The sequence below is a fragment of the Mytilus trossulus genome, chromosome 8 (assembly GCF_036588685.1).
Source record: "Mytilus trossulus isolate FHL-02 chromosome 8, PNRI_Mtr1.1.1.hap1, whole genome shotgun sequence".
Classification (NCBI taxonomy): Eukaryota; Metazoa; Mollusca; class Bivalvia; order Mytilida; family Mytilidae; genus Mytilus; species Mytilus trossulus.
Genome location: NC_086380.1, coordinates 10412094 through 10436922, shown reverse-complemented (window position 1 = coordinate 10436922; position 24829 = coordinate 10412094). Strand labels below are relative to the sequence as shown.

General features: G+C 34.1%; 1 protein-coding gene across 1 annotated transcript in view; it reads right to left on the bottom strand.

Moving 5' to 3' along the window:
- LOC134727324 (uncharacterized) overlaps positions 1-24829 on the bottom strand; it is a 77694-nt gene that overhangs the window by 7477 nt on the left and 45388 nt on the right. The window contains exons 30-43 of the mRNA XM_063591702.1: positions 24610-24756; positions 23935-24039; positions 21495-21596; positions 13144-13329; positions 12852-12961; positions 10817-10907; positions 8102-10076; positions 6597-6628; positions 4618-4689; positions 4123-4321; positions 3050-3199; positions 1728-1846; positions 887-1048; positions 121-228 (exon numbers count right to left, since the gene is read on the bottom strand). Coding sequence (XP_063447772.1) covers positions 121-228; positions 887-1048; positions 1728-1846; positions 3050-3199; positions 4123-4321; positions 4618-4689; positions 6597-6628; positions 8102-10076; positions 10817-10907; positions 12852-12961; positions 13144-13329; positions 21495-21596; positions 23935-24039; positions 24610-24756 — 3558 coding nt within the window. The remainder of the gene's footprint in view (positions 1-120; positions 229-886; positions 1049-1727; positions 1847-3049; positions 3200-4122; positions 4322-4617; positions 4690-6596; positions 6629-8101; positions 10077-10816; positions 10908-12851; positions 12962-13143; positions 13330-21494; positions 21597-23934; positions 24040-24609; positions 24757-24829) is intronic.

The window sequence follows — 24829 nt, the reverse complement described above, 5'->3', positions numbered from 1 at the left end:
GGCAAAAACTCATCATTTAACTTTTGACCAGATGATCTAAAAAGGAATAATCTGCATACATTAAGTTTCTCTTTCAATGGAAAATGGGACACGTTTCATCAAATATATCAGGTAGTTTACCTCTATTGCAATAGGAAAATCATCTTTGTCTGTGAAATCGACATCAACAATTCTGGTTGTAAAAGGCTGGTTACCATGACAGGGTTGACCTACTTCTTGTATGTGAAGCTGGAAATAAATTTGGAACAGAAAAATCAAATTAAATCAATATAAAAATATCAATTTACAAAGTTGTACTTAGCATTCCGTAAAAGCAATGACCATTTGACTCAGTTTTAATATACCATTTACATAACATTATCAAGTAAGGGACTGTCCTTTGGATAGCATGACTGCATGTATCATAATATCCTATACTGATTTTAAGGTTTACTAATTGAAAATAGATGAAGACAGTGTCCATGGGACACAGATTATGCCCCCCCCCCCCCACTTGCATATATAAAACATTTTAAAGCAATATCACTCATGAACAGTAAAAGTACCCAAATATTTACCTTATCTGAGTTTTGATGTAATGAGCATTGGGTATAAGTTTCACAACATGTGACAGAGCGGACACATTTTTTTCCATTTGTAAAGGGGCATAACTCTAGAGAGGTAAAAGTGACACCAGCAAAATTCAAACTTGATCTATTTTTAGTGGTAAAAAAAATGTAATAAGTATTGTTGTGTTTAAGTTTCATTACATTTGGTTGAGGCAAACATAGGAACAGAAATAATTTCTGAACGTACAGACAGACAAGGGTAAAACTTAATGCCCCCTCGGCCACGACTGGGGCATGAAAAAATATGCATCATATATTCAAAATATTCATTTATCTACCTTGCCGCCATAGTCCTCCTGCACAGCATATAACAAAAGCACAGAGGGAGCTGGATTATTATCCACTGTCAGGCTAGTAAAGGTCGCTGTGTGACTGTCAAATAGTCTCTTGATGCAGCTCTGTAAGGAGTACAGTTGTGTGAAACCAATCACTCTATCCTCCTGTAATTATAAGGGTGATCTAACAGTATGTACAATAACATCTACATGAATCATACTGTGGATTCATTAGTATACGTTGGATACCAATCTATATATGGGTTTTATGGGTACAGGTGAACCACAAATTAAATACTTAACAAATAACAAATTTTCTACATGCTTTTATGAAGACGTTGGCAAAATCAAGAAATTAATCATGTATGTTTTCCTTAATCCATGAAAAATTTAAAGAAATCGTTTTTTGCAGAAATATGTCATGACTGCCTTACAACATTTTGATTTCATGAGATCTACCAAATGAAATAAAGATTTAGTATGATTGCAAAATAATTGTAATATCTGTATTCAGCTTCTATAGAAATAGCTATAATTAGTCTCACATTTTTTTTCATTCTTTAAATATCTCAATAATAAATGGACCCAATAATTTCTGAATTAACAGTAGGCAAATGATACATCAAATGTTTGTTCATTTTCCTCCATGAATAAGATAAGATAAGATATTTTTATTGAAGGGCCCATGAAGAGCAAAGTATTTAATTACATTAATGATTTTGGTACCAGTAATTGACTAATTTGAATATGTAACTATCAATAGCAGGAATTCCCCTGCAGCCTAAATAAAAGATTTATTTACATCAACCCTCCATTTTTTGTATATCTTTTTCAATTTAATGACCTGTTTCAATATCCATGTTAAGGCTGACCAGTGTCCATGAGGGTCCATCTTATATCCAACCACCTGACAGTTGTGCAACGTTCTATTATGGTCATAAAGTTTCTGTGGTTCTCTGCCATCTGTAAAAACGGTGAAAGATTGTTAATGACAATGGGAAGTAAATATATTGCATTGGTTGTAGTTGATTTAACAGAAATTCTAGACAAAGGAAGATCACTCCAATGAGTTTTAAAGATAACTTTTGCAATGAGATCATTTAAATTTTTAGAACAGGTATTAGATTCATGCACCTTACAAAAGTTATGTAATTTTTTTGACAAGTATAACATCATTTTGTGCTTTGAATATCTGAGCATATATATTACATCAATAAATTTCTTTAAATGTTCATGGATAGGATTATAGAATGTTATGATCAATGCACTATATTTTGTGTATCAAAACAGGTAGTGATAAGTCTTAGAAGATTTAGATATCATGTCAGTCCCGTAAGGTTTTGATTGCATGAAATGCAATCTTTAACTAAAAACTTACAGGGGTGCATAATTTTCTATATATGTAATGTCTGTTGTGAGGAACTAAATTATCTGATTCAAATTAATATGAAATATGTTGAAAATTTTTAATGTTTAAATCATTGTTTATTGAACAGATTGATAATATATATTATTGATATAGAATACATACAACATTACATGCAGTTTTTCATGATCAGGACCCCTCCTACCCCCCCCCCCCTCCCCCCTCAATAGCTGTTGTATTTATTCAATGGGACAATTGAGCCTACACAAGTTAAATATATATATCAATAGGAGATGGTTCTGTGGAAAAGTTACATTTGATTTGCAATAATTAGATCATGATGCAGGAACACCCACACTACGTATTCACATGCAAATTTCCAGATCTGTCTTTTTTTCTCTCAAGTTTTCAGGATGAGATCCCATCCTCTCCCTCTCAATTACATATTGATTAATGTCTCTCTGTGCTTGTTAAACAAATGAAACTGCAAGCTACTGCTCACTGATGATACCCCCGCCCAAACATTTGGTAATATATAAACAGGAAGTTGTTGAATGATGAATCTGAAAACACATGATAGAGTTTACTTATTGAAATACTGAAACCCAATTTCAGAAATCCTTGTAATGTGGCTCCTGAGCAAGATGAGTGTGAAAAATATTCATTGGGAGATGGACAGATGAATAGACTGAAACCTTGCCATTAATGGAATAGACAGACAGGGGCAAAACAGCATACCCCACTTTTTTAAAGTCGGGCATAATTAATGTAATATTTAGCAAAATTTCATAGCAGTCTACCTAAATGATTATACAAATAAACTGATTTATCTGTAACCATGGCAACTGCATCATCAGAAATCCAGGTCCAAAACTTGACATCTTCCTCCATCTGATATCCCTTTATCTTCAACCTGTTATGTATATCATATAGCTGTATAGTTTTGCCACCTGTATGTAAAATTCATTGGTATATTATTCTGGATTTTTGGCATAAAACTCAACAAAAGCTTAATCAACTATAATAATTATAGATACAACATACAAATTGGCTCTATAAATGACAGTCTATGTCAGCTCATACTAAAAAATATCCTAGGATAGTAATGAATAGCAGTAGAGGACAAGGGATAATACTACTGATATGGGAATGATATGGGAAGGAATAAAACAGTGTGGACACCTTAAAGCTTAAGTTTAAAGATCTTAACGAGAAATACTATGGAATTCTAATGCAACAACGTTTGTAACGTTCATTTTGATTGGCTAACCCGTCGCCAGTAAACTAAATTTGCGACCATCAAATACCCAATTGATGCCGTCGGAGCTTAAAATACAATACAGTTATCTCCTACTTGACATTCATCTTGGTATTTTTTCAGTCTTTAAAGGTAAAAGCAAAACTAGTAGACTGTGTTGTGTTTTGTGTACAGGTCGTTTGTCTTGTTTTTTTTTTTTCATTTTAGGCCTTGTTTTTTTTTTTTCATTTTTTGCTATGGCATTAAATTGTCCGTTTTTTTTCAACAAGGAATTTTAAAATCCCTTTGGTATTATTTGCCTCTCTTATACAGTATCAATATATCTAACAAGAATGTGTCCATAGTACATAGATGCCCCACTCACACTATCATTTTTAATTTTCAGTAGACCATGAAATTGGGGTCAAATTTGGCATTAAAATTAGAAGATTATATCTATAGGAAACATGTGTTCTAAGTTTTAAAGTTGATTCAACTTCATTAAAAACTACCTTGACCAAATACTTAACCTGAAGCTGGACAGACGAATGGATGGATGAATAGACTGACTAACAGACACACAGACCAGAAAACCTAATGCCCCTCTACTGTTGTAGGTGGGGTAATTTAACTCACATCTGATTGCTACAATATGTTGATTTCTAGGATTGACGATACACGAGTCTGCCTTTACTGGGTTTCTGTATGGATCTTCGGGATTATCTATGTTAAATATGATCAGCTGGTTGTTTTCTCTGACACATATATGTTTATCAGACTCCATAGTAACTGTGTGGAATTTTATAGTATTACTGTCAATTCCTAAAGATTGAAGCTGAAACAAATTGAGATTTTCTGTGAAAAATAGAATTATCAAAACATAGTTTATTTGTACATGTACTAAGATCAGATGTCAGCAAATATAAGGCTCTAAAATATCATTTCCTTGAGGTAATGAAAAGTATTTTAGCACAAATATAATATTTCAATGGTCAGTTGAACTCTCCCTTGGTTACTTACATGTTTGGTAATGGTCATGGTTTAAGCATCCCTTTTTGTGCTAGCTATCACATATGTACATGCTAACAAGTTACTAATAAGTTGGTTTTGTCATGACTTTTTGTTACTTACTTTTATAATGATATGTTTCTCTATGGGTGAAGGACCACTGTGCATTTCTCCTCCTTTGTCATGCTTCCACATCTAAATTCAGAAAATCATGTTGAAATGAAAGTTTAATGTTGAATTTAAGACAATACATCCAAACATTCTATTAAATGTCTTAGAGACCAGCATGATCGACAGATTATATAATATATACAAGAGGCTGTCACAACGACAGCAAACCAGATTTATTAGCATTTTTTGTGTCCTGGCAATATCACAAGAACCATTACTGATGATTGGTGAAAGTGAAAATCTTCAATATCAAATTTGACCTCTATTTTGTCATCAGTATCAACATATTAAAATTTGAGAAGCTTAGATTGAATGGTTCGTGAGTAAATGCAACAACGTGAATGCACCATTTTAGGATTTTTCAAGAACCATAACTCCTGAACGGTAAAAGTCAAAATAGTCATTATTGAACTTGACCTCTATTTTGTCATCAGTAACAGCATATTAAAATTTGAAAAGCTTTGGTTGAATGGTTCATGAGAAAATGCACAGAGACACAACTGGAAACACCATTTTTCAATCTTTCAAGAACCATAACTCCTGAACGGTAAAAGTCAAAATCGTCATTATTGAACTTGACCTCCATTTTGTCACCAGTAACAACATATAAAAATTTGGGAAGCTTTGGTAGAACAGTTCATGCGTGAATGCATGGACACGACTGAAAACGCCATTTTTCAATCTTTCAAGAACCATAACTCCTGAAAAGTAAAAGTCAAAATCGCCATTATTGAACTTGACCTTCATTTAGTTGTCAGTAACAACATATAAAAATTTTAAAAGCTTTGGTTGAACGGTTCATGAGTTAATGCACAGACAAAATTTGATTGCTGCCCGTCCGCCCGACCGCCCGCCTGCCCACCAAGCATCCCCAAATCAATAACCGACATTTTTGTCACAAAAATCCGGTTAAAAAGCATTTAGAGCTTTTACTGTTACTCAAGGATATTAAAACTTAAGAAATAAGTGTCATCTTGGGTAATACTTTTGTTTATTTTTATTATGTAAAAAAACTATATAATGACATCTCAATAAGTGACCTTTCTGCTCTAAAGTAAAGTTTCTGCATTATGTAAACCAGTTCATTTATCAATGAAAATATGAAAACAACACAATTTTGTTGTTTATGCAATGTCTGGAGCAAAATATACTAGGCTCTTAATAAGAATTAGTAAATAAAACTGACCAACATCAATTGGTCAGTAGAGCAGTTGATCTTAATCCAACAGATCTTCTTTTGGATATTTCTTTTCAATTATTCAAAAACATGGTATTGCACAAGCTGTTACTATGGAGTCATTTAATTTTTCGTGTATTGAGGAAAACTTGCATTTTTGTGGATATTTGATAACATGGTTTGGTAATCTCTATACTTACAAAGCCTGGTATCGAAATTTACAATTTGTTGAACCTTTGAATTTGTGATTGACTGGTACCCACGAAAATTTGTATCCGACGAATTGTTATGAATTCACAGTAACAGATTTCTTCACTGATACAGCCAGGCGCAGATCCAGAGGGGGGTTCTGGGGGTTGGAACCACCCTCTTTTAATTGGATAATCAATGCATTTGAATGGGAACATGTAGTTGGAACCCCCCTTTGTCCTGGGTTAGGAACCCCCCTTTTTTAAATGGCTGGATCCACCCTTGACAGCTATTTCAGTGATGATCCCTGTGTATTACATGTAGTATATAAAGACCAGGGTATCTTTATTTCAGGTGTTTTAGTACAAATGTATTATATAATTGTTTGCTTAAATAAAATAAAAATGTACAACAAAGTCAGGCACAATTACTTTTCTTTGTAACAGTCTTTAAAATTATTTTTTTCAGGGAAATACAAGTCCTAGTAAAAAGGAATATTTTCATATCCAGTAAAAAACTCATCAGGTATGCTAGAAGTTGATAGGCGACATACAAATAAACTGACCTTATTTCTTTCTAAAGGGTGCCTTGGTATGTCTGAAAAATAAAGTTAATTGTAATATTTGTTTATCTATGAATTTGATAAACTATAATAAGTGCTCTAATGGCTTCTAGATTAGAGTTTACCTCTTTATACTATCAGACCCCAAAGAGCAAATATTTAACTACCATATTTATAAACTTAATAATTTAAAAAAAAAAGTAACTTATGGTAATTTATCAAAGAGGTGAAAGACATATACCAGAGGGACATTAAAAAATGAGCTTATTTGTCATGAAAATCCTATACAATTATAAATGATACAAACGAAAGTGAACCAATGCCTGGTGAGTCTGTAGTATGGTGGAGTTCATAAATTAAAAGTGTTGTACAATGTACTGTTTACATAATGTTTGTACTGTAAATCTGTACTGTTTGTATCGTACATAAAATATGAACACCAGTATTTCAAATATACAATATTTATTTATCAACTTTTTTGTTTGAAGCTAAGAAACTGTGGAAGGGCAAGGTTCACCAATCCCTTTTACAGTTTTGTGTCGAATACTAAAAGTTGATATTTTTCTGAAATCAACCTTACAATATTGTTTTATACTACACGTACAAATTTATTAATACAAATATATTTATGAAAATAAAACAGAAATATAAAACTTATTTTCCATCCCTAAATGAACCTCAGATTCTGAAGAACATTATTTTGATATGAAATAAAAATAGCAGAAAATATCACTTGGTTACCATATTTTGTAGATAAAGATTGAAGGAGTGTACTAGCTGCTGTATAACTTAAAATTGTTTCTTAAACTAGTCAGAGAGAGGTAACATACTTTTACTATCGTTCAAATTCAATTCAAATATTTATTGTCATATAAACTCTGAACAACAAGTTTGTGACAAATAATATAAACATACACAAAATACATTTAACAAACAAAATCATGAAAACAAAAAAAGCAAAAAAGCAAAACAATCTAGTATCTATATGATATATAAATATATTTTATAAATAAATCAAGAGTTCCCTGTCCTCAGTTCTAATGCCTGTTTAAAATAGGACCCTATGCTTTCTACTTCTTTTGAGGTTGATGGACAAAGAAGATATTTAGTTTTTTCACTTCTTGCCAGGACATAATCATACATGATGTCCATTATTAGTGTATATATTTGTTAAGGGGCAAGCTGAAGGAAACCTCCTTTGAGTCTTGACTGAGGAAGTTCAAATAAATAATTCTATTTGAAATTTAAATTCAAAAGTTCTAATATATGGTTATGTTTGAAATGTTTTCTGGGATTATACCTTGATCTATTTAGAAGCCTGAAAACCCAAAGAAAATTTAGATTCAAAAGAAAGAGATAGTTCAAACAGTCCATGGACCATGGTCAACATTGTCTGAAGAAGAGTGAAACTAATTTTTCAATCAAATCATTTAACTTGATGCTACACCCTGCAATAGTAACCAAATGAAAAAAGGAAAATAATTTCCCTGTAGTAAGCATTTAGTTACCTTCAGCTATGTCTTGATCAGAAGATACATATCCCTGCTGTTTTCTCTCATCATCTGTTCTACTTTTTGATATGTTGTCTCTACAAGGTGATGGACTTGCATTTTCATAAAAAATAAAATCTCTCTTTGCTTTCATAAAGCCATCATAATCAGATTTTGCCAACATCTCCAATCTTGAACTCGATATTTCATTGGATCTTGAAGGTGAAAGTTTGGACCATCTTGATTGTCTGGATCGTCTTGTTCTGGATATTGACCTTGAGATACTTCTGTTAGTCACTTGTTTCACTTTACTAAAGTTTCCTGACCTTCTAGACTTCTTTTTTGGTGACCTTTGACCTGACCTTGATAAACTTCTGCTAATTAATCTTGGACTTCTCCTTCTTGACCTTGAAGAGGTTGTGCTTGATGACCTTCTCCTACTTTTTGACCCTGAAAATCTTCTCCTTCTGGACATCACATGACTTGATTGTCTACTTCTAGATCTAGCAAGCTTCCTATCATGGCTACTGGTACTGATGTTGCCACCCTCTCCTTTATCTCTATCCCTATCCCTACATATTGATCTAGAAGAACTTCTCCTTGAACTCAAAGATTTTCTAGATCTGCTTCTTCTTCTGTTGGGATGTGATCTACTTCTTGATCTGTTATTTCTTCTGTTACTTCTTGATCTACTCCTAGATCTACTATTTCTTTTGTAAGGTGGCGATCTACTTGTAGATCTCCTATGTCTTTTAAAGAGAGATGATCTACTTCTAGATCTACTTGGTCTTCTGTAAGATCTACTTCTAGATCTACTGGGTCTTCTGTAAGATCTACTTCTAGATCTACTTTGTCTCCTGCAAGAGCTTGATCTACTACTAGACCTGCTAGCCCTTCTGAAGGAAGGTGATTTTCTTCTAGATCTACTTTGTCTTCTGTCAGGAGACGATCGTTTTCCTGATCCTTTACGCCTTCTATTTGTAGGTGATATACTCCTAGATTTAGATTTATCAGACTCTCTCTTATCTAAATGTTCATCAAATCCTCTATGACTTCTTTGCTCTTCTTTTCTTTCTATTTCTCTTATATCATCTTTCTGATTCCAGCCAATCTCACTACGACCTATTGGCCCTTGACCAGTGTATTCCTGGCCTCTCCAGCTTTCTACTCCTCTTCCATCTCTACCTTCTTCTGTCCTTCCTCTCACACTTCTCCATCCTTCCCTTCCTTTGCCTCTTCCTCTAACACTACTTCCTCCTCCCCTTCCTCTAATACTACATTTTACCTCTGTTTCTTTCATATCTATAGTTTTAGGATCATAGTGAGACATACTCCCATCCAGATTCTTAAGAAAATGAGATGATTTTTCAGTAGATCTGTTGACTGTTTTGTAGTTTTGAGAGATAAAATAGGCGGGACTTGTTGGCTGGTAAGTTGGCAATGTTGGACTGTAACTTGGAAATGTCTGTTGATACTCTGGGATAGCATGGGTAGAGCTTAAAGATTGTGGTAAGTTATTTGGATTATAACTTCGCCATGTTGGTTGAAAATCTGGGACAGCAAGACTTGTAGGCTCCATTAATGGTGAAGTTGGCCTATAATGTGGCCATGTTGGTTGATACCCAGAGAAAGCATGGCTATAGCTTAGAGGTTTTGGTAAGTAATTTGGTTCAGTTAGGCTACCTGGCGAAGATGAATTGTAGTCCAGAAGTGTAGGTTCAGTACTTGGTATCTTTTCTGCTTCATACATCATGGATGTAGATGCATTAATGAGATCAAATTGAATATCCACCACCTGAGATGGTACTGTTTTAGACATCTCATTTGGTTTAAATGAAGGGTCAAAATCTGGAGCATAATACTTGTTTATTGTATTAACATTACTGTCTATAGCGACTGCAGTGTAATATTTACCATCAGTATCTTTGACAGAGAGGTTGCTGTCTAAATCACTGTCATCTGGTGGCAAGGGAGGTAAATCACTGCTAAATAACTGAAAAAAGTAAAATGATATTTATCTAAAAACTAATCTACAATTGGTTTGGAAATACAGACAACTTTCAAGAAAAACTTTAATTCATTATCATAGATTTTATTTCCTGTTTTTTAAAAGGAGACACATTTCAAACAATTTGAAAAAAAAACTAAACTGAAAAGGTCACACTGGACACCATTTTAACTCCTTAGATCCAAATGAATATTACTTTTTTAATAAGACTCAATAAGGTGACTGTGGAGAGTTGTCTCATTGGCAATCATACCACATCTTCTTTTTTATACCAAACTACGAAATCATACATTTCATACAAAAGAATAGATACCCCTATCTTATAATAAACTTTAATTATTGAAGAACAGGGTAACTCCAGATAAGGTATTTAAAATTGTTATACCCCAGTGAAACTTAGGGTTGACATGTATTTGCATGTTACAAATAATGGTCACTGTTTTACAAAGAATTAAATCCTGTATTATGTTTTCATGAATAACCTGTAATCTTTCATCAAACAATTAAATAATTACAAGTATTTTGTGATACATCAGCCATATTTCTGGAATTGGATTTTTTTTTTATCATGCCCACACATCGTTAATATACAGGTCACCATATAATCTAAATTGCTTAATTCTTCTAACACTTAAGCTTTTTCAAAATGCTGGAAAAAAAAGACTGGTAAAAACTTTGATAAAGCTCACTCAACAGAATAAAGTTTAAGAATAAATTTATCTTACCATAGCCTCATACTGTTTTAACTTTTCCTCGTCAATTGTAACATATGGTGGCATAAGACTTGGAAATTCACCTGCAAAGTCATCCAGCTTGCTGAAAAATATTATGCACGACTTGACAATCATAGGGAAGTTGTGGTTAATCTGTAAGGTTTCAAATAGCTTCAGTGTTGTCTTTTACTGTTTAAATTTGTTGTTTGTTCATTGTTTTGTATCTTTGTTGTTGTTTTGTGCTGTTGCACCATTTTCAATGACTTTCCCAGGTAAGTGGGAGGGTTTTGCACCATCTAACTAGTTTAACCCTGCCACATTTTGCATGTGTCTGTCCCAAGCCAAAAGCCTGTAATTCAGTGCTTGTCCTTGTTGATAAATATATATCATATTTGGTTTTTGTTCATTATTTTGTACATAGGCAGGCCGTTGGTTCTCTCATTTTATATTTGTCATTTTGGGGCCTCTTATAGCTGACTTAGTGGTAAGGATTTTGCTAATTGTTAAAGGCCATACAGTGACTTATATTTGTTAATTTCTATGATATCTTACTGAAAAAAAAATGTCATTGGCAATCATACCCCATCTCCTTATTATTTTATTAACATATTACTTTTACATTACATTAAATAATAAATAAATTTTGTGTATTTACTGTCTTCTGATTGGTTGAAATTATTAGTTTTATTTTCAATGATATCAATTTTGATGGCGACACGCCCACTCTGACGTTGTGTATTCCTCTGCCAACATGTGTGTACGTTGTCATTGTCAAGATAAATAATATAAAACATTCTTTGAGCCTTAGTTTTGATAGAAATTTATTTATAATGAATGGCAATAATTTATTTTGATTTTATTGAACAATAAAACTAATTTTTGACTCTTCACATTTTACATAATCCGCTTCGCGGATTATTCAATGTGAAGAGTCAAAAATTAGTTTTATGGTTCAATAAATTCAAAATAAATAATAGCCTTTCATTAAATATTGATAAGCTCTAGATCTAATAATCTAGTAATATACTAATTAGAAGATGTGGTATGACTGCCAAAGAGCAAATGACAATATTGTAAACAATCTTAAGCTTGAAGATTTTACTCCTAGCATATCTATTTTTAGTATATATTAAACTATTCCAAATTAAAACAAAGTCCATAGAAACTGAAAAAATCAAACATTAGGCCTTATCAATCAAGAGAACCAATTCAAATGGATAATAACTATTGTGACTAGGTACTGGCATTTTCCGATGAAACATAGAAAAATAGTATAGGCAGATATATATATGAGTTGCGTATGATAGAAATTAACCTTATGCAAGTGTATGTAAATATGTACATGTATTTAACTCTGATTGATTTTGGAACATTCACATATGAAATACAATGAAATTAAAGATGAACTGTTATTCCGTTTTGTAGCATTCGATTAACAATTCAATATGCAAATAGCAAGACCTTTCCGTGGATTTAAAAAAAAAAAAAAAATAGGTTAAAAGATGTATAGACGTTGATTAGCCTAAGGACTTTTTCTATCCAACATTGCTTATATGTTAGTTGATCTGCTTGAATTAAGATTGTCACAAATAAAATTGAAAGCAAACAATAGGAATGTACTTGTAGTACATTTTGATTTAAAAATTGATCAGTGATTCATGTTCTAGAGTAAAACATCTTATTAAATAAACATAATAACAATACCACACTAGCCGGGTGAAAACAATTTTTAGTAATTCTGCTGAAACCAGTACTAGTGCTAGTCTTTAACTTGCAGTTAACTGTGAGTTTTTGCCCCATGTTGAATTCAAAGCTTGACCTCCATGTGACTTTGAGAAAAAAATCAGCAATTAAAGTGCTGTCCCTTTCATTAAATGCTTTTTGTGTTTTTTTGCCGTAAATGTGCTGATTTTGTGTTTTGGAAATTCACCACATATCCTTCTTTTCTATTATTTAACAGCATCAAAAACATTAATGACAACACTGGTGTGTATAAAGTAAGTGATATAAAAAAGAAGTATATTTAGTAGTTTTTTTACATGTATACCTCCTAGTCTCTGTATCTCTATATGCATCTTTCTTATAACGTCTTATTTCCCTCAGAGCCACAGTTCCAGGTCTATATCTATGAGGTGCTTTAACCCCCACTGGTGGTTCCTACAAGAAAGCGTGTAAGCAAAAAGTCATTCATGGCATGCACTTAGAATTTTCTGTCATGACACATAATAATATAATTTACAATCTGTAGAACATATATATTTTATCTATAACCACAAAATCCCCAAAAATGTGATTACCCTGAATATAAATGACTCCCCTGTACTATTATTTTTACTAACATCATTCTTGTCTTCTTCATCACTATCAGTTTCTGCTATATCCATATCACAAAGTTCTACTGTTTCCTTTTCCTCTTCCTCCTCCTCGTCTTCCACCTTATCTTCATCATCGTCATCATCTTCTTCATCTTCATCTTCATCACTACTTCCTTCCTCACTCGAATCTTCTGAATCTTGATTAGAGTTCTATAAAGATAAGAAAACATGGTATGATTGCAAATGAGACAACTCGCCATGAGAGACCAATTTAAATGATGTAGAAGTTATCATCTATAGGCCGCCTTACAGTCTTCCACAATAAGCAAGACCTATACCTAATAGCACACAAATAACTCCCTGAAACGACAAATGTAAAACACCCCACCAGAGACCAAATGATTTAGAAGTCAGGAACTATAGGAGGGTACCACAATTTCTACCCAAAAACTGAATATTGACTCAAGAACCAATAACTGTTAACCCAAAACTTTATTTTGTATGGAGTAATACTATTTTAACAAATATAAAAGTATATGATTTTTAGATATAAGTCATTTTTACTCAATATAAAATAATTTGACGAGGGCAGCCTGATGCAGGCAGGTCCAACCCTGAACAGTTGTGGCCCAGGCAAGTTTGAACACAATATTCAAACTTGATAATGTCTGCATGAATTTGGATTGTAATCACTTTTTGACATAATATAGGTTTCTGACCAAGGATCCGGAAATTTTTTCACCTAATTTCGGTCATTTTCATACAACTTAAAAGTTGATACCCCTTTTCAAAAGATGATTGCCAAAATATTCAATTTTAAAGTAAATTTGGATTTTATTAGATAAATACTTACCATCATAAATTCTGAGTGTAACCCCAATTGCGTCATAGGTCAGATGGAAAATCCCAACTAAAAATAAACGTATTCTCACTGGTCCGGACATATACCCCTGTTTGCCCATATTCTTCCATTCAATTTCCTCAAGACAGAAAACATAAGGAAAGGGGATGAAGGGGAGGTGGGTGGGACTTATAATTTATGATGGTAAGTATTTATCTAATAAAATCCAAATTTACTTTAAAATTTGAATATTTTATAGCTATAAATACGTTACCATCATAAATTCTGAGTAACAGAATCTAATGTAAAGCTGAATCCCCTGTAACAGAAGAAACAGGAGGAAAGTTCAATCTTTGTGCTGAAACTATAGGTCCAAGAGAGTATAAACTCTCGGCAAAAGTAGCCATAGATTGGAGGTAGTGAGATATAAAAGAGTTCTCATTTCTCCAGAAACCTGCAGACAGTACCTCTTCCAAAGATGCACTGTTAAACAGAGCCCAGGATGTAGAGATACCCCTAACATCATGAGCTTTAACATTAAAACTATTTAAAAGTTCTGCCTTAGAAGAACCATAAGCTAAAGATATGCATTTGCATATCCAAGTAGGAATAGTTTTAACAGAAAGATCTGAGATTCCTTTTTTAATAGGAATAAAGAGTCTTGAGTTAGAAACAGAACGTAAACTACACGTTCTTTCCAGATAAATAGAAAGGATTCTTACTGGACATAAAAGTACAGAAATAGAATCGCTAGGGAGTGCAGGAATCACAACTGGTTCTGCACCCTTATCTGGAATCTGATTCTTTGCCAAAAAAGCAGGATCCGTTAAAAGAGTAACAGAAGATTTATCCCTGTTAAATCGAAGGCAAGCATCAGAAATAGAGAAGGCATGGATTTCACTCCTTCTCCGTCCAGAAGCCAAAGCTAAAAGAAAACAGCATTTATAGGAAAGAAACCTTAAATCTATTGTTTCTGCTGGTTCAAAAGGAGGAAGTTTTTAAAAGGATAAAACTAGTCCAAGGTCCCACTTAGGAACTAAAGTTTTTTGTCTTGGTCTTTCAAGACTAAAACTACGAACCAAAAGAGAAATATGTTCATTGATTCCAAAATCTGGGCCACCAGAAATATGAATAGTTCTTGAGATAGCTGATCTATATCCCTTAATAGTAGAGGGACATAACCCTTTGGATTCAAAAAGAAAAACTAGAAAGTCTGCTAATTGTTGTACAGTGACTTGGAAAGGATCAATTTCCCGCTCACTACACCAATCTGAGAAGATTGACCATTTTGCATCATAGACAATGCTAGTGGAGTCTCTGACAGACTTTGTGAGATGCTTGGTTGCTCCTTCAGAAAAACCTCTCTTTCTGAGGCTAACCCTGAGAGAAGCCAGGCGTGTAGATGAAGTTTTTCTGGATTTTGATAAAGAACCTTGCCCTTGATTTGAGACAGAAGGTCTGGTCTCAGAGGTAGAACTAGAGGACAAGCACATGATAGGCGCAGAAGGTCTGGAAACCAAGACTGTTTTGGCCATGCTGGAGCAATAACTATGATCTTGCAATTTTCCCCTGCTATTTTCTGAAGTACTGGGGAGAGAAACCTGAAAGGAGGGAAGGCGTACCCGAACATTCCTTTCCAAGATAGGCTCATTGCGTCTACTGCAAAAGATTTTGGATCTGGAACCGGAGACACAAATGTTAGAAGTTTGTGATTGAGACTGGTCGCAAACAGATCTATCTGAGGTGACCCCCAATGAAGAGTCACAGCTTTGAAAACTACTTGAAGTAGTTCCCACTCCGTGTTTACTGGAGCAAGAGATCTGGATAGAGTGTCGGCTAGAATATTGAGGTGCCCCGCAATATGTCTCACCACTAAATGAACCTGGAGTTGAAAACACAGAAGGAGAATGTCTCTGGCTATCTGATAAAGAGAAGGTGAATGAGTTCCTCCCTGATTCTTGAGATAAGCTACAACTGTTGTGTTGTCCGTGGCCAGAATGACAGACTGATTCTTTAGAGACATTTGGAAATGATTCAGTGCAAACAGAACTGCTTTCATTTCCAATACATTGATATGCTCTTCCAAAAGATCTGGACTCCAGACTCCCGAGATTGTAAGCCCCTCCAGATATGCTCCCCAACCGAGGGTGGAGGCATCTGTGAATAATGTTAGACTGGGAACTTGAGGGGACAGACATAGGCCCCTCATTACATTTTCCCGTACTAACCACCATTGAAGGTGTGGAAATAAAGGCTGAGTGGTTGGAATCAATGCTTCCCATTCTTGTGAAGCTGCAATCCATAACTTGTGTAGATAAAACTGAAGCGGACGAATGTGAAGTCGTCCCAATGGAATTACATCTGCCAGAGAGTTCAATAGACCCAGAAGTTGCAAGAATTGACGTGCTGTGACTGATTGAACCTTCAGGAATAAATGTATTTTCTGACATAGTTTTGTAAATTTCTCCTCTGGTGGGAGGACTAGGCCTACACTGGTTAGGAAATGTTCTCCCAGGAAAACAAAGTCTTGAGACGGAATTATCTCTGACTTTTTCCAAGAGATAAGGAAGCCTAGGGACAGAAAACAATTGATGACCAAATCTGTCTGAACCCTCAATTTGATTGGGCAAAATTCCTTGAGAAGGGAATCGTCCAGATAGGAATGAATCTGAATAGACAGGGAATGTAGGTGAGCTATAGCAGCCTGCATGATTTTTGTAAAAGCCAAAGGGGCTGTAGACAGGCCAAAAGGGAGAGCCTTGAACTGGAAAACTTTGTTGTTCCAAACGAAGCGAAGGTATTTCCTGTAAGTTTTGGAAATGGGAATGTGGAAATACGCGTCTGAAAGATCCAGAGAAGTAGTCCACATTCCCGGAAGGATTGAAGCCCTGATGGATCTGTTTGTTTCCATTTTGAAGTGGGGAACAATAAGAAATTTGTTCAGAATAGATAGGTCTATGACTGGCCTCATTCCTCCAGTCTTCTTTGGAACCAGAAAAAGACGGGAATAAAATCCCGGAGACAGAGTTAAGATCGACACCTCCTCTATTGCAGCTTTTTGTAACATAGTGTCCACTTCTACTGACAGAAGTTGACACTTGACTGGGTCTTGTGTATGAGAAAAACTTATTGGAACTGCAGATAGAGGAGGTGGGTTCTTGAACTGAAGTGTTAATCCCCCTCGAATTATTGACAGCACATAACAGTCTGAGGTAATTTTCTTCCACTGATTTAGGAAAAAACTTAACCTCCCCCCTACTGGTATTGATTTTTGAGGAACTTGTTGTAAATTTTCCCCTGGGGAAGCTGTCAATAACGTACGAGGGGGCAAGAACCTAGGTACTAGACCCAGGTTTCTTGGAACCCTTAAAACCACCAGAAGGCTTACCTGAGCTTTTTCCTGAGTTATTGGGTTTGTTCTGCGGTTTGCCGTAGTTATTCTTCCTTTTCTTAGCAGAAGGAGGACCACCTGAAGCAGAAGTACTATTAGAACTAGATGTAGCATTAACCGACCTCTTGCCATTAGTAACTTGTACACTAACTTTGACTGGAGGAGGATTTTTGCTGAGTTCCTCTTGAACCCGCTGTAAGGGTAAACCAAACATCTTGTCAGAGAGTGGAGATTTCAGTAAAGAATCTTTCAAAGGCTCAGCTATAGAAATGTTTTCAAGAAACTCTGCTCTTTTTGATAGGGTGCAATTAGCAATAGAACCCATTAAAAGCAACTGAGATGAACCTAAAGCTTTATCCAGTTGAAGTAAGAAGGATCGTACTTCTGCTGGAACAACCGAATCTTCGCTGTTAAGCAAATGTCCGGTTGCAGCTAGAAAATGTTCGGCTGTGCCAAGAACTTGAGAAGCACTACGAAGGAGATTCTCAGTCTTTGACCAAACAGGTTGAGTGAGACGAAGACCATCTACTGGCTTTTTTCCCAATAAAGATGACATAGATTTGTCGCAACTGGGAACAAGTCTACCCAGTGAAGAATCAAAGATATCAAAATCCTTGTACTTAACCTGATCAGTAAAGGATGACATTCCAAATCCTGAGATATTGTTATTAGAAACCTTTTCACTAGCAGAATTAGCGATACCTTCATTAATAAATTGTAAAGCAAAAGCCATATGGCCAGATTCAGGAAAAGAATTGTGAGAAGTCACATTATCCTGAGAAATACCACAGGAAGCCTCAAAAGTTGAAGAAGGTTTCTTCGGCTTGGAAGGAGAGAGAAAAGGGATATGTGCTTCATCCCTCATCAAGGTATACACCTTATCCCTAAGATCCTTCAAGGAAGGAGGATCCTCAGTCTCCTTGGTGGGAGGTTGTTGAGCTGACTTAGAAGAAGGCTCAGGGGCCGTCTTCGATACCTTGGGAGAAGAAGAACTTTCAACATCCTCATCAGTGAGGAAAGCCCTTTCATGACTCCCAGGGGAAACAGAAAGCTCGTCATCCTCCCTCTCATCACATTCTACAGACTTAGCTGGAGAAGGTTGATGAGAAGAAACTCTATTTTCCAGTAGAGTCATACGACTGGATAGAGTATGGAATTCTGCCTTGAAAGACTCACCAAAGTCTAAAAGTAACTTCTGTAAACCATCCAAAGGTGATGCATGATCAGAAACCTGAGTACCATGTGAAGAACTAGAAGCTTGAGAGTCAGGTACGGTGGTAGAAGGGGCTACTGCAGAAGTCAAAGATACTGCTACGGGTAGAGCAGGAGCTAAAGGTGGTGCAGTAGCTACCCCAGAAGGGGGACCATAGAAATTGTCCCTATAAGGCCAAAAACCAGGTTGGTTTGGCATAAACCCACCATAAGGGTAAGACTGTGGCCAAGGTGGCTGAGACCATGAGGGTAAAGGTTGTGTGCCCGTGTTGGGAAGCATATACCCACAATAGGATAATGGGGGTCTAGAACCTGGCAAGTTCAAGCCCATAGCTGTACCTGGGACAGAACTAATAGTACCCGCTGAATTAACAGACCTAGATAAAGTATGAGTCACCGAAGTTGACGTAGGTACCCCCCCAAAATGCATGGCCGAACCTTGTGAAAGGGTCGGATAGGTAGCATTACCAGACACCGTTGTCGAAACTCCGGTCAATGTACTGGTAGTTTGGGGGGGACTTAAAGGTAGTGACCCATCTAAGAGATAGTCCGAACCAGGAATACTTACATACGGACTATTCAAATTAAAGTCCATAATAAATATTACTTTAGTCAAAAAAAACACAAATAATTTGTTTAGAAATTTAAACAAAACAAGGGAATATATTTCCAATAAAATACACAATATATATGAAAAGCAATTAAGCTATTCAAAAAACTAAACACTTCTCTGTTGAATCTGTTTGATGTGCACGTGTGACCGATGTCGCAGATGGAAATTGAATGGAAGAATATGGGCAAATTAGTTTTTGTTTATCTAAATCACAGGAAATCATCGGCTTTTTAATATTTTATCTTTAATAGTGTAAGAATATTAATTAAAGTAGTTGCACTGGCTTTATTTAGGATGAAATTATTTAAAATTTACGATTTATTGTCTTAATCTGTGGAAGAGAATTTCAAGCATGCGTATTACATAGTAAACAAAACACGTGTGTTAGAAGTAAAAAAATATTTTTTTCTACAAAATTAAAAAAAAGTTTAATCATTAAATCATAATTGACAATTGTCTGACATGTTGAGTAATTAAATATTGAAGCCAGTTGGTATGGAATTTTTATTTCTTTATAATAATAGTTTGGACCTTGTGATTAATTGCCAGGTGTGAATTACAATGAATTAAAAACACAGGTAAAGATATTAGCAATCATTAGCCAATAGCTCCCCGAGGCATTAATATAGTTATTAGGAGGGCCCTCAGGATTATAACACTTTATTGGAGTGGCAGTTTAATTACAGGAAATCGATAACTAAACAAAAATATGTTCAAAATGGCGATTTTGAAAGTCGATCTCAACGAAATGACCGAAATTATTAATGTAGAAAAATAAAATTTGACCTAAATCCCAATTGAAAGTTTAGGACATTATAGTTTCAGTTTAGGACATGACTGGCAAATATGACCGTTTCCGGACCCTTGTTTCTGACACAAAATAAATGTTGTACAAGATCATAAAAATTTGAAATAGGACATTGACATGATTTAATTTATATAGTATGGTCTGATATCCAAAATCAGATTCAGCATATAAAATAAACACAAAATATTTTAGTTGAAATCAAACAAAGTTTAATTTTGGACTTTTGGACATCGATGTAGACCAATTCAAAAGTGGGGCCCAATATCTAAAATAGTATTACAAGGTATGAACGACCTTAAGCTAATCCCATTGAAGTTAAAAGATTTGTATTAATTTTCAATTGAAGATTTCTTGCTATTGTACAATTATGTATGATTCAAGATTTCTTGCTATATATGCTCAATACTGTGGTGTATCACAATTATTGAATACTTAGTTAATATAATAATTTAAACCTCCTGTTTTGTATGTATCTCCTGTCATATCAGTATTCGTTGCTTTTATATATAAATCAGAAATAATCAGTGGAAACTGGGAAAACAAATTATGAAAGAAATAAAAATATATGAAAAGTGATGCAAATGGCCCAGTCTCAAAAAATCTGCAATTTCAATAACACAAGTGGACACACATGATGGTAGTCTGACATATTTAAAAAAATCAGCTCAAAATTATTAGGAGGCATATAGAAAAATTTCCATATAACTGTGATTTTCAATAATTTTCATAGTTTGTAAAATTTCATTTTTAACATTTTATATATCATAAAAGTATTCACCTGTAATTTGATACAAAGATCCTCCTTTTAAGCCAGGTTACTCAAACTGAGTTATAATTGGCAAATTAAATATGCAAATATTTAAATTTATTATTTGCATGTGACATTGACCCCAAAATCAATATTGATCTTTCTCTGATTGTATAAGATGGGATACACAGTTACTAATCCTTGAATTTCAATGTCCACATATATTTCTTTATTTCTTATGCCTGAATTAGGAATGAGGGGGATGAAATTACACTGTAAAAATATTAGAATCATGAATTTTGAAGTAAAGATGAGATTTGGTCGAGCTGAAAAAGGAAAAAACAAAATCTAAGCATTTCGAAAGCTGTCAAAAGATTTCAGGACCCCTTAAAATAAATTTGTCCATATTTTGAGTTTTTCTATAATGTTTTTATAATTTGTCCCAGAGCTAGTAACAACACACTGTAAAAAGGTTATTAATAAAATACTGTTAATTCTATAAGAAATGCTCTACTAAAAAACTGGAGTCAATTTCACAAAAATACTTACGACTAAGATTTATCCTAAGTGTACTGAATTATTCATGACTTACGATCAAGTTTAATTGTAAGATTTTTTGTGAAACTGACTCCTGTGTTCTAAGGCCAGAACATTTCAGAATGGAAAAGAATACTATGTCCATGCAATCTTCAAGTATTCATTTTGAGTAATAAAGAACATGTCTATTATCTGTAGTGTAAGATTAAGAAAGTCATTGTATACCAGATCAAGAATAGCTGATGTAGGCTTGGTAATTGATGGAGCTGATCCTCCCTTGGACAACCCAGCTGTATTAAACGAGAATCCTGGACTTTTGTATATGTCCTACAAAGAGAAAGATAATGACAATCAGAAATCATCCCCGGAATTTGAGGTACTGTTAACTCAGAAATTATTGCGAGGTTTTTATTATTGCAAAAAATGTGACAGAGTTGTAAACACAATAATTTTAACTCGCATTTTAAAATATTTGAAAACAGGTTCCAACACTCCATAGAATTCCATGGAATTCCATGAAAATTTTCCATGATAGATGATGGAAAATCAAGGGATGGGTAAATATCTCCCTGTAATGTTATGTGCCACCTTAATCTTCTTCTTCAAGAAATCCACCCTATCTGCAGGGTCACCGCATTTAAAAATTTTGTTTATTTTTAAAATTGCGTTATTTAAAATCTTATCTACTAGCTAAAATTTAAATAATAGTAACAGAGTTAGAATAGGATAAAACTAAAAATTAGTTAAAAACAGGAACTTGTATGTACACTATACATCTTAAAATTTTAAAATGGATAAAAATAATATCTTATCAGTTGTTTAACTTCCCCTTAACAAAGGAAATTGAAAGGAACTACTAATCCGTACTAGTAATGGGTTGAATTTTATGGGCTAGCATATGGTTTCATAATTAAATTATATATATATGTATTTAAAATCTAAAATGGTAAAGGATACGAATAAAAAGAAACTTGTAAAATTAGTTTTATGTAAAACAGTAAAATTTGTCAATACAATTTGGATCTACAAGATTATTTACAGGGGTAATTAACATTCATATTCTCTAGTTATGGTTTAACTATGTAGTACTCAGCTATATCACCTAGAATTTAATTAAGTATATAGAGATAGTAGTTTACTACTTCTTATATGTTACATTCCCACGACTGACAGCCACTTGCAAGTTAAACCAAGAACTCAACTGATTGTTCATTTGCTTTCCAAAAGTTGGGTTCTTTTAGCATGCAATGCATAGATCCAGTCTTTGCAGATTCGTTCTAAATCTCTCTGCTGAGACACAGTTATAAGTTTGTTCCTAGAAACGTCAATCAAGAATTCGAGAAGATCCTCATCAGAATCAATTATACTGCAATACTTGAATAGGGTATTTGATTATCCTCTAGTAGGCATTTCAGTCTATTGTGATGAATTTTTCTCACAGAATTCAGACTTTCACACTCGATTAGAAAATGTTTATAATCTTCAGGTCCTACCATGCATAATTTGCATTCTGCAGATTTTGTAACGTCAAAACGGTTGGTAATACTTTGGGTTTTGTAAGTTCCTGTAAGTATCCTGGATTTTATTATCCCTTTGCTAACATCTCTTTTATGATCTCTGACACTGCTCCAACAGAAGTTTGGTTTTTTAAAGTTCCAATTGTTAACTTCCATATATTTGAGCGTTGATTTACTTCTAGCAGTTTCGGTCCATCTATTTTTCCAGGTTTGGTCTATGACATCATGAGTCAATCTTTTCCAATTTTTCTCCGGATTTAGTATAATCTCATGTGCGGATGGAAGATCATAAGATTTGAGAGTTTTGTCCACATTTATGTACCAACTATTTGATTTATCATCTTTTGTAGCTAGCTGTCTAATTCCAATTTTACACTCGATTGAGTTGGGATCTTTCGATATTCTAAGAAATAAGGAAATGACAGCTTTATGTACAAGTTGCTCAATGGATTCAGCTCCGAGCAAGATATAGATAGCAGCATCTGCAGTTCTTTGTGGTAAAGATAGAATTTGCTTAAATGATTTTTTCTGAAAAGCTTCTAATTTTTGGATATCAGTTTTAGTAATGTTGAGAATTTCAATTCCATAGAGCATTCTTGGTATAACGTAAGTCCGCCATAGCTTATAAGATAATAGAGGATTTATACCATTTATTCCATGTAATCCAGCACCTAATAGTGAATACATTGTAGCTCTTGCAGCAGAGATTCTTTTCTCTACATTTGGATTATTTTTCTCTTGCCTTTCAATTCCTAAATGTTTGATGTTTTGCTTTTCGTCTATTTTTTCATTAAAAAGTTGAAGATTTATATCTTTATTCTTCTTGTTAATCATTAGAATTTCAGTTTTTTTGCTGTTTATCTTTACACTAAATTGTAGAGATGCAGCCAGCTACTTGTATGATTTTTTACAGAGTTATCTCCCTGTAGTGTAATATATCACCTTAATCTTACACTAGATAGTAGGGCGATTCAGCCAGCTACAAATTTATATGAGCTACTTGTATGATTTTTTTACAGAGTTATCTCCCTGTAGTATTATGTACCCCCCTTAATCTTACACTAGATTGTAGGGCAATGCAGCCAGCTACTTGTATGTTTTTTTACAGAGTAATCTCCCTATAGTGTTATGTACCACCTCAATCTTACTTTTGATTGTAGGGTTGGAGACCACCACATGGCAAGTTCATCATTAGACAAATTTATTTCACATCTTTGGGCATTGGTTAATTTCTTATGTTTAAAATCCTCCTCCTAAAAAGGAAATGCATTTTGAGAAATCTACCATGATCTTTAGTTTATAGCACATGGTCTTGAAACTTTCAGTCTTTATCATATATATTTCTCAATATTTTACAATAACTACTTAACATATAGATATTTGATGAGGTTCTATTATTTTAATTGGCTATTATCAATCACATGATAATGTCCAGATATAAAACTGAATATTTATGTCTGCATGAAATGCGCTCAGTAGCAATGTAACCCCAACTAGTAGGAATATTTGAAATCAAACAAGCTTTTGCTGAGGAGGCAGGGTCAAACAATCTCCTTTGAAATGAGATGTTCCAGTGTAAAATAATATAACTTCAACCAAATACTTGATTTTACTTGAACATTTCTGCTTCAGCATGAAGTATATTTATAAGGATTAATTGTAATTTATTTTTGGAATTTTATAGGGTTGAAACAATTTGATCACTGCACCATTCTTAAGAATTTAAACTAGAGTTCTTTCTACAAAATATGCTTCTATCAGTGGTTTTACACTGGAAATAAAATAAACAGTTATAAGAATTTTGAAGTGAACTATGAACTCACATTTTCATGATCATCAGATGACTCCCCTGATGGTTCTTCCTCAGAAGATTTATCTGTTATGTGAATGTCTTCCACTATAGGAGCACTCTTCCTTGGTCCATACCTATCTGGAATCTTCTTTTGTTCTTCTCCTATTGAACCCAATTCCTGTTGTAATAATACAAAAACAAACTGCTAGAACAAAGATATATCTAGCCTTTTTGTTATTTCAATAGTAAAA